This window comes from Rhodnius prolixus, unplaced genomic scaffold, assembly GCF_049639745.1.
Source record: "Rhodnius prolixus isolate KJV_2025 unplaced genomic scaffold, Rpr scaffold_13, whole genome shotgun sequence".
NCBI classification, from domain to species: domain Eukaryota; kingdom Metazoa; phylum Arthropoda; class Insecta; order Hemiptera; family Reduviidae; genus Rhodnius; species Rhodnius prolixus.
The window spans coordinates 5,980,252-5,998,992 of record NW_027411583.1 but is presented as its reverse complement, the minus strand read 5'-3'; the positions used below and the strand labels follow the sequence as shown (position 1 = coordinate 5,998,992).

At 33.2% G+C, this 18,741-nt stretch overlaps 1 protein-coding gene across 1 annotated transcript in view; it reads right to left on the bottom strand.

Annotated features, from left to right (window-relative positions):
* Positions 1 to 467: 467 nt before the first annotated feature.
* mAChR-B (muscarinic acetylcholine receptor) overlaps positions 468 to 18,741 on the bottom strand; it is a 307,231-nt gene continuing 288,957 nt past the window's right edge. Inside the window, exons 4-5 of the mRNA XM_074115997.1 lie at positions 8,043 to 8,359; positions 468 to 6,804 (exon numbers count right to left, since the gene is read on the bottom strand). Of these exons, the coding sequence (XP_073972098.1) occupies positions 4,703 to 6,804; positions 8,043 to 8,359 (2,419 nt within the window). The 3' untranslated portion in view covers positions 468 to 4,702. The remainder of the gene's footprint in view (positions 6,805 to 8,042; positions 8,360 to 18,741) is intronic.

Genomic DNA, 18,741 nt, shown 5'->3' with positions numbered 1-18,741 from the left:
ATAAATATATTCATATAACATAAAAAAGCCAATAAACGTTTTCTTTAAATATTATGTAACAATAAATAAATAGACATAAAGCTTTTTTTCTACTTGATACCTTGTTTTTTTTATTGACACAACTAAAATTGTGTCTGAAAAAAAGGTCATTGTCCCGTGTAACCGAACATACTACTAACGCATTTTTTTTTTACTTTTGTAAAAATAAAAAAGAAAACAAGAAAATATTGCATAACTAATTTTAAGAAATAATTATTTATTTTAGTTTGTTTAATAAAGAGACAAATTTACTCACAAAATACTTTTTTAATTATAATTTTTTAGAGGAAATAAAAGATTGTAAAATCATTTTTATGATTTTTTTTAAAAAATACTTTCATGTTTGATTAGATCTATAATTTAAAGGAATGCTTCAATATTATAGATTTATTTTTTTTTGTTTGCTTTTTGTAAATCTTGAATCTCACTAATATCTTTCCTTTAGTTTTTAATTTATTATTGTTTTTTTTTTTGTATTTTATTTATCTGATAAAAATCTATATTAAAAACTTACACAACCTAGTCGTATGGGTATTGTCATATTTCAAGTACCTTAATTTTGCATAGCCGAGCTAAATTTATTAAAATACTTATTAGAAATTTTTAAAAGATTTTTTTTTAAATTAATCTTTAAATGTTTATACTTTTTCTGATCTAAGCTGCGCTTTCGCAAAAATAAAACAGATAATTATAAAATGAAAACTCAGTGAAATAAAATACCGTAGATTTTTCTTTAAATTAATTCTTTCTGCAACCGTTTAGATGAGAAAATGAATAAATCAAAACAAGTAATTTATATAATATTTTTACTGTGCGGGTAAATAAATCGCAGCTGATAATACTTTTTTTCCTTTCAAGTAACTTAAACTAATTATTATGAAACTAAAATTCGACAGAAAAGAGCATAGTTTCTTTTCTCGGGGTTCACAAAATTAGCAACAGTGGTGTTTTGATAGAAGTTTTTTTTTTTTTCACTAAAAATTATCCTGGCTTATTTTTTTGAACTTTTAACGAAAAAGTTGTAAAATATTCTATGTCCGTAGGCTGCGTTTCGTCTCAGCCTCCTTCTCATGCACAGATAACCATTTACACAAGACTCTTCTCTTAAGAAATTTTCGGTAGGTATTTCAAGTGATCATCTGAAGAAATTACTGAATGCCCTGTTGTTTCCACATTAATTAATTATTCTGATCAGATCTTCCTTTTCCTTCACTTGAGAGGAAAAAAATTAAAATCAAATGAACATCTCTTTATACTAAACTTGAAGAAATCTTGATGGAAAATGTGAACTATTTCTTTTTACAATATTTTTCTCTTAGAAGATAGAAAAATATTATTTAGAAGTAGCGTAAGTATACAAAGTAAAGAATACCCCGGCTACAGCCTATCCACAAAATATCTAAGCTAGGTACCAGTTTTAAAGAACACAAGGTCATTTAATATGTAATCCACCGTGTATTCAGTAGGTACAAGGCAAAAACAGTGCGCTCTGTAATTGTCCAACTTAAAACATTTTGTAAAAAAATTCATCTTTATACTTGTAAGAATCAAATTAAAACGGTTGCAGAAAAAAAAAACAAATATATAAATATAATGACGAGAGTGTAAAATATTTTTTTTGCACTCTCGCTTTGAGTGCCAAATGGCAGCCTGAACTCGAATGCAAAAAAAAAAAGCATTACATCATTAACTTACCAAATAAATAACTACATATTGAGTGAATTATGCAATTGCGTTATTCTAATGACGAAATCTATCACAAAAATGGTCGAGTTATGCAAATTAATTGTACAACGTATATACAATTTTTTTTTTCATAAAACATTAAATGGAAAAAATTAACATCTTTTAAATATTGCCTTTACAGATAATTTTGCTCATTTTTTATTTTATACATTTAACTATTTTCTATTCTATTATTATTATTCTTTTATTTTTGGTTTATTTATATTGACAAACAACTATTTTAGAATCACAAAATAAGATATAAAATGTTATATATTTTGTGATTCAATACTAATTTCAACGATAAAGCTACCAAAGCATCCGATTGGTACAAAGTATTTTGTTTTCAAAATTTATTTTAATAAAAATTTTACTTTTGTTTTTGAACTTGCTTTTTGCTTATAATTTGTTATCTCTTTTGTTTTTGTTTTTAAAGTGATTTAAATATATATTCAATAAATTACAAATAGAATATTATGTAATCCTAATTAATTGGTAGAAAAAATGTACAAGTAAGTAGTTTTTTTGAAATAAAAGCACTAACTACCCATCTAAGAAATTAAATTCTTAAAAGTATATTCACAGTTTTCTTTTCGTAAAAGAAAATTTTATATCTTAATAAAATAAATTTATTACGATATTTTCTCTCTCTCTCTTTTCATAAAAAGGAATAAATTCTTCAAATACACATATTTACAAAACAATAACTTGATTATATTTTAAGGTACGCTAATTTACAAAGATTATTTGTATAATCATGTACGACTAACAAGTATAACTTTTCATTTTAGTTAAAAATTATAATTAATTTTATTAGTATTATTTTACACAAAATTGGTGAAAAAATACACTTTTTTGGGGGGATTTAAAAAAGAAAAGAGACCATAGATGCACGGAGGTCATACCGATTAGGGCTCATGTAATCGATCGATCTGCGTACATCAATTATTATTTAGCACTTTACAAACACTTATTGTAATTGTACACTTTTTAAAGAATACTTTATTATTAATAAATATATACACTTAAAATTCAAATTTTATATGTATATTATATACTTATTAAATATTTAAAAATTTAAATACGACTTATAAAAAATGTATTGTCACAATTGTTTTTTATAATTTTCTTTTCTATACAGTCAAAAAAAAATAAAAAATAAATAAATAAAAGACAAATCTTTGTAAATTAATGGGACTTAATTCCCAATAAGCTGAAATTAAAATCTTAAACAAAAGTGGAAATGTACTTTACATTACCCTGTTTTTTAATTATATTATTATTTTTTTCATTCAGTAAGGCTGATTTATAATATTGATTCAATTGTTTAAAAAAAAAAGAAATGATTTTTTAATTTATTTAAGCCATTTATAAATAAATTTGTGCGAATATAACATCAATGGCAACTTTACGTTTTATCTTTTTGTTTCAAAATAAACTGAACTGTGCGCCGAATAGTTGCTTAATAAAAACTTAGGCGAGTCTATAATTCGTAAAACAGTACGGTAGGGATGCACCTGTACGAAGTTTACTTCAGGCTAAGAATGGACGGGCAGCTAGAATCTATTAATCAGTGAAAACTGAATATTAGAACTGTCATTACCAACTTTTGGCTGATTTATCATTAGGTAATCTCTCGAGCTGTATGTTGGCTAAGGAAATAGAGAAAAACATGGGCAGATAACCTGTTATCCGTGAAGAAACCCGCAAAGATGAAGAATTTCTAAATCTTCTTTATAATTAAACAGTATAATAAAAAACAAACATCAAAGTACCGATAAGAAAATACTCGGGATAAAAGGTGCGGGCAGAAATTGCTGATTTTACCTGAACAAATAACAACAACTCATGCAGTCCAGGGTGTATGTGCATGACCGTACGATGGAATTTCTCCATGCTGCTGAATGTAAATTACCAGCATCGTTAAGATCGCCCTCACTGTCCGTTCAAAGACATTGCTTTTGACGGCCAAACGTAATGTGATAGTCATTTGATGCTTGAAGTAGCTGCAGCCGTCCAATCTTGGTCTAAAGTAGAGCGACGGATCCACTTATTGCTAATGGGCGTATTTGCTATTTACACATTACTCCATTGATTAATCATTATAATTGATTATCATTATACGATATTTCATATTGAATTGACTCGTTCGTCAGTAGCGGGACATTGGGGTAAATGATTTAAGACTTACATGCTAAATATTTTAGAGAAAGAGAAATATGATAATTAGGATGATAGTAAGCTAGTTAAACGTTGTAAGTGAAGAATAATAAAGCGTTGCCTTTATCTTCACGTTAAGTGGAGTTCGTTACAACGCGTAATAAACCTTGAAGAATTAATTGACGAGAATTAATTAACTGCTTCACGTAGAAAATCATTCTGGGACTATTTTTACATACAGGGACTATTCTTTCAATTGGCTCTTTGGGAGTGTAGCCTATTCTTCCCCCATGAACTTGTCTGGAGCACAATAGTAAGCGATAATTAATTATCCCACGTCTTGCGCTGGTGAAGGCGAGCTCAATTTGATGCGCAAGATATGTTCTATGTGCACTATGATTATTATCGAACAGTCAAGAATCATATATATAAAAAAGAAAACGAGTAGTCAGTTCTCACTAAAACTGAGGTCGTAGAAAATTGACGCGACGCAGAAAGAAACAATGACAAAAGACCATCAGCTTGAGCTTCGTATATAATTTTGATAAGAAGCAAGCAATGTTTTGCTGCATACCTGATGATAGATTTATACGCCCTGTTACAATAAGTGGTTACATGGCTAAATATATTCAACTCTTATCTCACCCTTCTGTGCAGGTTCACTTCTATTTGATGTAACTATATTAAGGTTAAATATCTATAAGAAAAAACTTAGGAAGGGTTAATTAAAAAAGATACTTAGCAGCAGAGTAGGCCTGTAGAAACTCTTCTTCTTTTTTTAAGTCATGTGGAAATCTCCTTTCAACAACCTGGTGAATGTCTTCTTAAACTGATGATTAGCTAGGGCGTAGCAGAATGGGTTCATCGGACTATTAGCATAACAAAGAAAATAGGAGAACATGAACAAATGTTCATTTGTGCACGGCGGATTTGCACAAAAGCCTTCTACCAAAGCTAATATATGATATGGCGTCCAACAGGCGACAAAAGCTCCCAAAATAAACGATATAGTCCTGAAAGCTTTTCTCGCTCTGTTCTCTGATTTAGATTTCTGCCTACTTCCGCCGCTGCTTCTTCCTTTACCTTTCAAACGTTTACCAATAGTTTTGACAAAATCACGTCTCGAACTGTCCTTCCTATCAGAACTGCTTCTAGTTGTCCTAGTTGATTCTTTTCTAGGATCTGGAGTCGGTGGTGCGGTGATCACATTCTGCACGGTTGCTATTGAATTGGATGCAGTCGAATATAATGTAGCCGGTGTCCCGACTAGTTTATCCACCACTGTAGTCTCAGGATCTGGCGCAGTTTCAACAATACTAGTGATAGCTTTATCTTCACCGCTAAGGCTAACTTCAGTGTTCACTTTGGTGATGGGCGGTGTGGACACCTTGGGCGGTGTATTGTTGGCAACCTGTTGCGCTGCGGCACGTATCAACGCAGCCTGCAACAATGAGGTATTGCTAACTGTCATTGAATTGTGCACTGGAGAAGGTGGTGCAGTAGAAGAAGTGTTTGGGAAACTCATTGTAGACGGTGGACTTTCAAAGTTCGGCGTGGGCACTATCACTGAACTTTCGTCCATGTATCTTAAATCAGAATTATCCATACCAGTAAGTATATCGTAGGTGTTTTTAATCATAATAAGACTTCTAGGTCGTCCAACACTCAGGGGAGAACAACCAGATGCCGGCGTGCTACTTTGAAACATGCTTGGCGGAGGAATAATGCTTGGCGGTGATTGTATACTTATCGGCGGAGTAGACATCTCAGACAGAGACTTATCACTTGATTTATCACTTTTAGACAAATCTCTGTTGCCTAATATAGGCGTTAAGGTTTTCGTTGATTGTGCTCCAGGTGTGTCCGTGTCCAATAATGTAGCTTCTGGAATTTGTGGCAAGGGAGGCACATCAACCGGAGTGCCGGGCTTAACTTGTTCCGTTGTTTTAGGTATCACGCCGTTGACTTTAGACGGAGCGAACATGTTCAGCGCACCAGTCTGAGCAACCATACCAGCTAAAGAGGGTTTCTTTTTGCTGTAAGTTGTATTTTTCTCTGTTGTGCAAGTGGTACTATCTTCATCGGATTCAAATGCTGGACTGGATGACCTTTCTGATTTATCACCTTCGCCGGATTGATGCTTCTTCTTTTCCGTAGAACTTGTAATTTCTGTGTTAGATGTGCCAGTTTTTGAAGAGGTTTTTTGACTAGACGAGGAATCTCCGCCGCTGTGTGTAGAAGCGGCTACTGTGAGCGAAGTTGGTGCAGTTGTTGTAGAGGTGGTTGTTGAAGGAGCGGTCGTTGTTTTCGGCTTATCTTGGCTGAGCAAAGTGCTCTGCGTCTTTGACAGGCCAATACCGGCTGCCCTGCCTGCCATTCCAGACATTGCGCCAGCGCTTAACGCTACCATACTTTGCATTTTTCTCTGTTTAGCTTCGCTTTTTTTCTGCATATCATAGGCTACTTTATATATGCCTCCATATAGCACAAATAAGACCACTAAAGTTGTCCAGTAATATCCAATAATTAGGGCGGTATTGAACACTGGATCTTTTAAGAATTGTACCGCGCACTGTCCTGGCAATAAGTCTCTAAAACCGACAAAATGTTCCCATCCGAAAATGCTGATGAAAAATAGTAAAGCCGGTATGATCCATGTAATGGTCACCATCCATATAACACGATTTTTTGTACGCCATCCGCGATATTTAGTGGCGATTTTCACTGAACAAAATCTATCTATTGTAATTAACAGTACAGTATACTGGGATACTAAACAGACAGTGTAGTCAACGGATAGCCAGAGATCACATAAGATCGGGCCCAGATTCCAGTAGCCCATCAGTACGTAAACCGTGTAGAACGGCATGGAGACTGTACCTGTAACAGTATTAAAAAGAAATTCTCTTATTTCTCTGTTTTATGCAAAATAATATTATGGGAAGTAAAAAAAAAAAAAAAGTAGAATAATGAAGGAGCGAAATTACCCTTTGACACGTCAAGTTTTATGTACATTTTTATCTATTCTAATATTTCTTTCAGTCATGAAACAATGTCATTTTATGGAGGTCATTTCATGTTCAACTAATTCCTCAATAATTTTTTTTTTAAACTAACCAAAGAAGTTGTTTTTCAAAATAAGGAAGAATTTTGTGAAATATGCACATTTTATAGGAAGAATTTTACTACAGTAGATGGGTGTCCCTTAAGGATTACCAAACCCATTCTCCTCCTCTCATCGCCTTGAAAGTCCAGGACCTTCTAGTACCACTTTTCAATCAGACTTTTATTTATTCGAAAAATTTTGCTGTAGATTTTGAAAAAGTGCAACAGGTTTTGGAAATACTTCGAAAGAATTAAGTCCTTTTTCTTAATATAAATAAAAAAAAAACAGCAAACTTAAATTTTGCAACCATAAATGGTTGTAATGATCATTTACCAGGCCTCAAACTTTAATTTATAAATAATTATGTATGACCAAACATAACATAAATAATAAAAATAATAAGGACGATAAATGTTCAGGATGTCAGAATTATAGAAGGAGCAGCTGTAATCCCACTTAGTTGTGGATTACTTGGTCATCTGTAAAAGTGAACAGTTTTGGTGGTCAAATTGAGCAAAGTGCTATGTTGAACAGAATTTTAACTTAGTTAGGTTGTACACGAGTACTGTCCGGATTATAGCCGGGGATATACTTTGTGGAGGCGAAGTTAAGCTCTCTGAAGAAGAGTCTAGGCCAACTCCCTTCTTAGAAAAATCTGTTCTTTCAAAATTAGAAAGAATACTGTACTATAGTGATTGCAGAAAAAGAAGAATTTAGATGGAGTTCCGAAGTATTTAACTTGGAAAATTTAGATTATAAATGGAATTTATGATTGCTTCAAGACAGAGCAGATCAAGTTCGAAGGATTTCAAGCTAATAGGGGTCATTGAGGAAGCTATAATGAAGAAATTTAGGTATAAGCTAATAGTGACTTGATGTAAGATATTGTTGGAGTAGGCCAAGATGTGCTTTGATGTTGATATTTCTTCAAGAAGAGTTATGTTACTATGGACTTTGAAGAAGCGATTAGCTTACTTTAAAAATATCAAATAATAATAATAAACAAAATTACCAATAAGCATATCTGTAGCAGCTAGCGAAGCAATAAAGTAATTGCTCGGCTGTCGTATTGTGCGATCGACAATGAAGGCCATTAGTACAAGTATGTTACCGCCAACGGTTAATATAATACACAATCCTAAACAGATAGCTATTAATACTGTTTGCCATAATTCGAATGGTGGTAGCACTGGTGTTAGGACGTCAGCAGTTGAGGTCGTCAGATTGTCGTATAGTTCGGACGTATTGGCCACTGTGTCTACCAGGGTGGAATTGGTTGGCGCTATCTCTCCATTTCCAAGAGGTTCGCCGTTCCAAGCACTGTACCTGCTAACAGAAGAAAAAATTAGAAAGGATTAGTTATTTTTAAAAAATCATCTGAATTTAATTATTCAGGGGGAATGAAATTAAGCTAAGGTATAGTGAAAAACTAAGCGCATCAATCACCAAAGAATTAACCAATAGCTCTGAGTTTGAGCAATAAAACTATAAGGAAAATTTGCTATCAAGAGCATCAGAAAAAATTAAAAATACAAAAAATATCTATTGAAAACTTTATAAGCTTCTCAGTCCAAAATAGGTGAACTTTCAAGAAACAGAAATTAAATAAATTAACCTAAAAGTTCCTGATCTCAGGAAGTAGGCATGTGCAAATCATTAATCTCTCAAGGGCTTCCTTTAATTTCTTTAAAGCTGCACTGCCTGAAATAATTTTTCACTCAGTTTTATGATATAAGCTTTCCCCTTGATCCCGTTCACTATCTACTAATAGCCTCAAAATGTTTTGGGGCTTATCTCAGGTTTTATTGTTTATAATTAATTCATTTTTTTTTTCGACTTTCCCTACATTTAATAACAGTTTCCTGATCATCAGTAATTCCTGTAACGAGACTCAAGCCTTACGCTCTTGCTATTGTATGACTGTCAGGTCTTAGCCTTATATTTTCATTACAGTTTATTCAATAAAGATGAAAAATAATTTAGTGCTGATTTCCAATAATAAAACGCTCTTTAATAACTTGATTATTGATTTTGTAAATTCGATGACATTATAATAATAATAAGATAATTTAAATTTTCTTGAATGACTAGAGTCATTGATAACATCCATACAAACACATTATACGATTGTTTTAAATGGTTGCATTTACTATGTAAATACTAAGAGAGTGTACATAAAAGCGATCCATCAAACATCGAGTTTAGCTTTACAAATTATTATAACTTGGAATATGAGTTCTGACTATCAGATTACAAAACTTGGATGAAATGGATGAAAGAGAACCAGGGAGAGCAGATGGCTGTGGGCGTACTGTACGAGCAGATAACTTGGTGAGGACATCCGATATCTTATCTGTAGTTAAAAGGTTGCCGACCCACCCACAACTAGAAATATTAATATTCAATTAATGCAATAAAAAAGAAATAAGTAATAAATGTATGATAAAAATAATTTAATTTATGGAGAAAAATTCGATTTAATTATTATATTTTAGATTTCGAATGATTACTTTCAGTTGTTGGCGTTAAATGTAACAAATTCTCAAAAAATTGAGCTTATTTAGCGAAACTACAAGTTTTCAGCAACAAGAAACTTCGTGTTAAACATGGTTACAGCGAATATTAAGAGTAAACAATGTGTAGAGTAGGTTAGATTTGTTTGGTAGTGAATGTTAAGCCAAAACACCACGAACTAATAGATCTAATGTGATTCTCTCAAGTGACAGTGTTTGTTGTACGGGTCAGTAAAGTGTTCAAAGAATAATGACAGTCAGGTATGTGTGAGGTGATCGAGTTTACGAGTTTGCTCTATGTTCGCTAAACTCAAATTAGTTGCACACAGCTGATCTGTGAATATTAAAACTGTAAGTGTAAATGTTGTTACATGTTTTAAGGCTGGAATAGTTCCGAAGGACGCTAAGATTCTGAAGAAGATGTACTTCTTGTTTTCTTTTAACACTTTAGAAAAGTTTTAAATAATTCTAAACTTTGAAAAATTTGTGAATAAATAATAAAAAGTTGAAACTATAAAATTAATTCTGGTCATAAATCCAACGTTTTTTCTGTGCGGTATCAGGAATGGCATTAACAACGGATATTAGGGAAGGAATTAGCTATGTGGTTAGCGTATTGGATTCCCATGCGGAGATCCCGGGTTCGAATCCAGCTGCTGACCCTTAGATTTTCTCTTCCTAGGAGCTTCTTACAGCTCACTGTTCGGTGATGGACAGTGTTATCTGTAACGAGAGAACACTGTCCGGAAGCCGGCAGTGCACTAAAAAAAGCTCCGGGCGCAAATAACCTTAGATGTTGATACGCCTTAAATCATTAAAAAAAAAAATACAACGGATATTTACTGATAACACAAAATAATAACAAAAATCTGTAGTATAACTTCTTTTCTTATCAGGAATATAATATTGATTTAAGAAATACACACAATTTTACTTTTAATCAAAAACCATATTATATTTAAGGTTAAAAAAATTCTTCAGTTTAGCAATTGCCCCAGGTCCTCCCAAACGTTAGACGAACGTTAACGCTATAGCTGTAAAGACTAGATAAAAATACCAAGTCTTAAACTAAACGTGTGTCAAAAATTTAAAGGAAAAATTCCAAGTTGAAGAAAATTATGCCCTTAGAAATGAAATAACTATTGAATCCTAAAAATATTTTTTTCAAATTACAGATTCTTGATGTTTTAAACAACATTAACTATAATTACAAAAGATTATTGTAAAAATAATAATTAAATAATTCTAAAATTAACTATTAAATTTCGGGACCACCTATAAGTTCCCGATGAAATGACCTTCATTATCTTGACCCATTCACATAAACAAGGCTCTTTTATAATGATGTAAAATGGGAAAGTAAAATTACTTAAGAAGATTACTTAATGTTTCAAGGATCGTTAAAGATAATGGGTCTGTAAAAGTTGTTTGCTTGATATTAGCGTTAAGATTACAATTAAATAAGTAATGAAAAATATTTTTTTTAAATTTTGTTTAACAATTTCAACGAATACTAGCGTTGGCAAATGAATTTTACAAATTCCTGCAAATTAATAATTAACAAAATGTGACAGTGGAGATTGGTTCCTTATATTTCCGCTAGATAGCATTCAAGTACACTTTTACAGAAATGTTAGCAAATAATTATCATTTTTTATTTATTAAATTAAAATATTAACTCCTATTTTCAATTGCATGATTATTTAGTTATTATTCTGTTTTCCCCATTATTTTGTTGAATTTATTCACGCAACTGTTTTGGAGTTTCCAAAATAAATAACATAAATAATACATTGTCTCTTCTCTCTAATTCAGTTTTAGCTGATCGATTCTCGGATAATTAGAATGCTAATAGTTTCTACGACGATTCCGAAAATATCGGTTTTTTTATTTCTCTCGTATCCGATTTTAAAATTTGTCACAAATACGACTATACAAAAATTTGCCTAAAATTTGAGCTTACAATTTCAGATTGCAGTGACCAGTGACTGGATCGAAATTTCCTCAATGTGTATTCCTTTAAATTTTCTTCGATTATAGACTTGCCGATCTTATCACCACCAAACCAAGAGGAAAAATACCAGAAATAACTTAAGAGGAGCACAGCCTATTTCACTGATAAAGTTTCACTGATTAAAACTGTCCGGTAGGGCGTGATCGTAATGGGGGTGATCGTAAAAAACTGCACGAAAAAGCAAAAAACACCCAACTTTGACAATTTTTTTTCTCTTTTTCTATAAAAGATAAAATTCACAAATTTTCTTTAAAATATAGGGCAAACCTATCTTTTTGCAACAACTATGAAAATGGCCAGCATAAAGGGTCTGTGACATCTATTAAATACTAAAAAATATTAATGAAAATTTAATGCAGTAAAATTACGTTAATGGTGCCAATGAAGTATTAATGAAACTTTAGGTACTTGCTGATTTGTGTACCTTTTGGCGTTTAATCAACCCTTATACTTAACTTTTTAAACTGTAAGTTTTTGATAAGGAGTAAGATACTGATCTGCCATTGTAAGTACACGATGGTAATTTGCATCCTTTGGATCAAACTTCTAAATACGAGACTTAAGGCAAACATTCAAGCCAAGAATGGAATCTATCATTTCCTGTTGAATTTAATTATTACCCATCTAACAAGTAATATAAGAAATTCCGTTTCCTGATTTTTTAGAAAGTGCAATATAGAAGTACATATAATGAGGGAGAAGGAAAACTTATAACAGCGATGACGCTTGAAGTTTGAGTATTGTATTAAACTCCTCGATGGGGAAATGGATGATCTTAGTGTGTGTGTGTGTGTGTGTGTGTGTGTCTATGAGCGAGTTTGTGTATGTGGGAAAGAGAATGAAAGTTTCCGTGCTAGGTAGGTAGCGTGACCATGTTGCTGGGAAATCGCCCAACCCAAACCAAGGTTTGCGACAGCTTCAAAGTTGCCTGTTAAGTCTTTCAAGTTTTGTTGTTTAGCCGACGTTTTTTTGGTTATTGTAGTTGTTTTCTTCTACAACTGAGCTGTTCTTAAGTAATGCTACTTTTTACCACTAGTAAATGAGAATACAATACTCTCTCGGCTAGTAAAACAACTTACAAACTAGTTTGCTCGTTCTAACTGCTTCTCTTAACAATAAATTCACCCTCTCTTTTGATGCTTCTTTGTTTAGAAGTTTAGTAAAAACTTTCATGTAGCGATATAGCGACGTGCCTCAACACTATGAACCTACTTTATCCTCTCGCTAGAACTATTTTCTTTGGAATTTTCTTCTTAGAAAAATATATATCTGATGTGAATACGTATAACTTTCTCTTTCAGCAATTTACGGAAATAAGTTTATCTAAAGCTTGGTACTTGTACTATAATGTTGTTTCAATTTTGTATTATACGACTTCATTAAAAAAAAATCAAATCAAAGCGATAATCTTCCCCTTTCTTGGTCATCGGCCCTTACCTACAGCTTGCAGAATATACATTTTACTTCTTATGCTAAATACTTTAACCAGCCAATGATTTATTACTGTTCCTTATAGCACTTATAACCACGTTCACATTCTCGTCACTACGGATCCAAAGAAATGTAAACTTGTCGCATATGGAAAATTTAAATTCTGATGTCTTTTGGTTCTTGGCGTCTAGAAGTGTTCATATAGTTTGTTTTTTTTCATATATTATACGAGGTCGTTTGAAAAGTCCGTGCAAAGTCAGAGAGATAGCACCACTGGCGCGTATCGAGGTTACGTATGTTTAGTTAGTAGCATCTCTTGGAAGTACACACCAAGTTTCAGCCAGATCGGTCTATTTCTTTGTGTTTGGCAATCGTTTGAATCGAGGAAGTCGAGTGATTTTCAAAAAATGGACGAAAAAGAATTTCGTGTGTTGATTAAACACTACTTTATGAAAGGCAAAACGCCTAAGGAGACTAAAGAGAAGCTTGATAAACATTATGGTGACTCTGCACCTTCGATTAGAACAGTTTATAAGTGGTTTCAAAATTTTCGGAGTGGCCATATGGGCACAAGTGACGCTGAACGTTCTGGACGCCCTGTTGAGGTTACTACTCCAGAAATCATTGATAAAATCCATGATATGGTGATGGATGACAGAAGAGTGAAGGTGCGTGAGATTGCTAGTGTTGTGGGCATCTCGAATGAACGGGTACATAATATTTTGCATCAACATTTGGACATGACAAAGCTATCCGCAAGATGGGTGCCGCGATTGCTCACGCTTGACCAAAAACGAAATCGTGTGAAGTGTTGCAAGGACGGTTTGCAGCTGTTCCAGAAGAATCCGCAGGACTTTAAGCGTCGTTTCGTCACTGTGGATGAAACATGGATACATCACTACACTCCTGAGACCAAAGAACAATCTAAACAATGGGTTACCAAGGAGGAATCTGCACCAAAAAAGGCGAAGACCGTTCCTTCGGCCGGAAAGATTATGGCGACTGTCTTTTGGGATTCGCAAGGAATAATCCTCATCGACTATCTGGAAAAGGGTAAAACTATTACAGGTGCATATTATTCATCGTTATTGGACCGTTTGAAAACCGAGCTGCAAGAAAAACGCCCTCGATTGGCCCACAAAAAAGTCCTTTTCCATCACGACAACGCACCAGCTCACACCTCAGCAGTTGTGGTCGTAAAATTAATGGTAATAGGGTTCCAACTCGTTTCACATCCCCCCTATTCTCCAGACTTGGCTCCCTCGGACTACTATTTGTTCCCCAATATGAAGAAATGGCTGGCGGGAAAAAGATTTTATTCAAACGAGGAGGTGATTGCAGAAACGAATGGCTATTTTTCAGACTTGGACAAATCCTATTATTCGGAAGGGATCAACAAACTAGAGCAGCGTTGGACGAAGTGTATAAGCCTAAAAGGAGACTATGTTGAAAAATAAAAAAGGTTTACCCCAAAAAATTAAGTAGTTTTTATTTTTGCACGGACTTTTCAAACGACCCTCGTATTTTTTGCTGCTAGTTTAGTTTAAATTCTTTGAAAGCTCCTTCCAATGCTACCTTCCTTCTCGCCATTAAGAGCATCGCTTATGCTAAGTGCTGCTTAAACCAGTAAACCTTTAAGAAAGAGAAAAAACGCTTGAGCAACGAATAATAATATAAAATAATATAATAATAATCGAATAATAATATAGACATAATTGGAAACTAGACATGAAAGACTCAAGACCCAAAGAAAGCTCAGTGGCGAGTAATCTAAGTCGAAAATAAAGATGCGATTAAGTCGAAATTCAAAGTTTGAAGGTAATTCCATCAAAAAAACTTCAAGAAGATTCCACTTTGTATTTTGCATAGATTTTTATTCTTGTTAAAATAACCTAACTTTTATTGATTTATTTAATTAATTATACACCGATCGATAGCTTGTTGAATAAAATTACAGATAAAAACTATTTAGAGATAATCTTGACCCAGATTACCCTGCCAACTGGGCAACTCCACCCCCCCTTCCTTTGCACATTTCTAGTTAATCTGATCAGTGAAACTGGACACAAAATCCTAGTTATTTGATATGTAAATAAGAAATTGATTTTACTTTCTCACGCCACAGGTATTCTTAAATCTTTAGCTGAATTTACTCACTTAAATTCTACACTTAATAAGAGGGATTTTATCCCGTGGTTGGAGTTTGAGGAGATAATTTATTGGATAATAAATTCCTTACAGTTGAACTTCTAAAAGTTAACCTATTAATACAGTAAATACAATTTATTATTGCAAACTTTTAAATATTGGAAATTGTATTTTAAAAAAGATTGGTATTGGTTGATTCTATGGCACCCGGCTTGTACCTGAAGGTGATTACCAACCAACGTAGTCGAGCTGTCAGCACCTCGATCAATACCCAACTCTAGAAATCTAACCTCATAGATTCTCTAGAACCACAGATATACTTTCTATTTTATTTTAGAAAAAAACAATTATTTCAAATGATAGAAATAACTTTTGTGAAAACGTTTGTGCAGTTGTTTCAAATTAAAGGAAGAAGAATAAATAATAATGGCTGAATTCTTTTCCAAAAAAAAAAGGCACCAAAGAAATGAAATATTAAAAGCACTTTTTTTGGAGTGATTATTGGTTCATCGTAGTTGTCCAATGGAAAATGTTCCAAATGAGACCAATGGAAAATAAAACATTCCTGATTCCCTAATTAAGTCCTCTTCCTTGAAGTTCTGTAACTGAATAAATTTCTCGAAGAATAGTAGAAGAAAATAGCTTGTAGCTTTAAGAATCTAACAACTAAGTTAGAGCCGATATAGCGGGATAAGTGTGTGTGAATATAACAATCTATTATGTTTATAATGATAATGTATTAGTAAGATTAATTTAATAATGAAAACTTACTAAAATTAAGCACATAAACAAATGGTGCACAATATTGTTAGAAATTTGAACTTCCTCAGTCAAATTTACTTCAACCATTACTTAACAAGAAAACAAAAATTTTTGTTCTCCGTTTTTTGTTAGTCCGAATTTATGTCTTTCTGCATGAGATCTACTGACTGGACTTCTCTATTTGGCTAAGTTCACTGATGAACTTCTCTATAATAATATTCGTAATAGAGTAAACTCTATCTCGACCTACAACTACATTTATTTAAAGCCAATAAAAACTTAAGAATTCATGAAAATCGATTCGCGCGTTTAGGCGCTACGTTGTTCACAAAAAAAAGTAAGAAGAAGAAGAAGAGCAGCAACAACAAGATCAAGAACAGTTTTTGAAAATGCCGTCTTTGCTCATTTTCAGCAACTTTTTCTCGAAATCTATCAGATCTAGGTTGTTGCAAAAAATTACAGTTATAAAGGAGGTTTTTTCCTATATTTTGAAGAAAATTTGGTAATTTTCTCTTTTACAGAAAAAGAGAAAAAAAATTGTCAAAGTTGAGTTTTGTTTTTGAACGTTACACTTTTAAAACTTCAGTTTAAAAACTTAAAATGACTATTTTTGTCCATTAGAACCATACAGATTTAATTTTCAGTAGTTTAATTTTAAAGGTTGAGAAGAAATGCCTAGTTGATAGAGATAGTTCTTTTAATAGGAAATCAACAACAACAAAAAACAAGAAAATCTACTATTTAATTAATGGAAACTGATTTGAAGGGGAGAAAAAACTAAGGATAGCTTTTGTTTCAAAATATGGAGAGAGAGGGAGAAGTTTGGCCAAGTTTTTGTGGACAGTCTTAATAAAGTTAGGGGCATCCCTCAGAAGAAAAAACTGTCCATTAATGTAGAGACCAGCTGAGACTTGGGAGAGGAGAATCTTTATCGATTGTAATGGTCAAGGGGGATTAAACTTAATTAAAACATCGATTTTTTTTATCTCATCCACTAAAGAACTTTCAAACTATCATTTCTTTTTTAAATTTCTCTTATTACTGGTTAGAGAAGGTACTATAAAGTTGAAATATACGAGGTGTGACTATTAAATAACGAGACTGATGCTGCTACAGAAGAACTATGCATGCGCCAAAATCCTAACGACCGACAGCTGTACAGAGTAAAGCCTTCTCTTTCGATTCTGTCTGACCAGAACCGTCATTTCTGAAAGAGGTGTTAGTTTCGTTTTACCGAAAACATGATACTACACATGTAGTAGAGAGAATCGAATTGTGAAATTTCACATCAAAACTTGATAAAACCGCTACTGAAACTTATCTTTTATTAAAAGAAGTTTATGGCGATGAATGTTAATCACGTGCGCAAGTTTTTTGAGTGGTTCAAGCGTTTTTCCAAGATGGCCGAGAAGACGTCGGAGATGATGACTGCCCAGGTCGCCCCCTTTCACGTCCAAAACGGATGAAAATATCGATTATAATTAATCAACATTACTACCGTGAGGTGCTTGCTCAACTCCGTGAAAGAGTAAGGAAAAAAACGACCCGATTTGTGGAAGAACAAGTCACGGGGTTCTCCATCAAGACAACGCGCCGGCTCACACTGCATTGTCTGGTCAAGACGTTTCTAGCCCTGTTGTAGGCCATCCGCCTTATTCGCCTGACCTGGCCCCATGTGACTTTTATCTGACCCCAAAAAGTCAAATCTGCATTAAAAGGAACACGATTTCAGTCCGTTGTGAAGCTGTGAAAGAAAAAGCGGCACGCGTCATACAGGAGCTCACAGAAAAAGACTTCCAGCACTGTTTCGAACAATGGTAAATTCGCATGGAGCGTTGTAGGGATAGGGGAGGGGTGTAATATTGAAGGTGATAATAACTAAATATGTATAAATTTAAAATAAAATGTTTTACAGCAATAGTCTCGTTATTTAATAGCCACACCTCGTATTTTTAATTTTAAATTATTACCGGAAACATCTCCTGAAAACAGGAAAGAGTTTTCATAAGGTGGATGTCTAAATGTGTGAATTTATCCACCATAATTCAAAATTTTGTTTAAAGTGGTTTTACATTCTTTTTAAAATAAATATCCTGGATTTTAACGATAAAAGTTCATAACTCTTTTGTTCGAATGGAGGTCATCAAATAGCAATACTTCCATTAATCTTAATCAAAACATCTCTGTCTTGAAGAAACAGAAAGTAAAAAGAAAAAGAAACCCTATTCCTAACTCTTCAATAATTATGAATCCTGTTAATGGAGAATGGCAGGAGAAAAAGGTTGTAGCTGAGGAAGTAATTTTCCTGCGGAAAACTTAAATAAGGAAAGATGAGATGATTAAACTTAGCGAGAGGCAAGTCAAAAAAAAAAAAAAAAAAAAAAAAAAAAAATAAAGAAAGCCTGAGAAGGGTGAACTAGATGCCGGGGGTGGAAGGGTTGGAGTAAAGGTGTAGAAAATGTCAGGTACCTCAGGATCAGCCGAGGAAATTGAGCTAGTAGCTGGGAAATTTTTTTTTTTTGACAGTGATAAGCTCATTTTATCGATGTCTTGTTAATATGTATTTATAAGGTGGGTGGTTCTGTGATTTCTTTTACACAGTTTTTTTGCATTTTCCTTTATGGGCGGCCGAGAATGGGGGAGGCTTTTCTATTTTATTCAAAGAATTGAATAAAAATTCAAAGAATTGTATTTAGGGGGAAAAGCCTAATATCATTACTACTGCCCCAAAATTAGAATAGAATAGAAAAGAAATTTATTATTCTGGGACAATTGTCCGCTGAGAATAAACACAGGTACAAATAGAGGCCTTACTAGTTTGGCCTGTGATTAAACAGAAAATA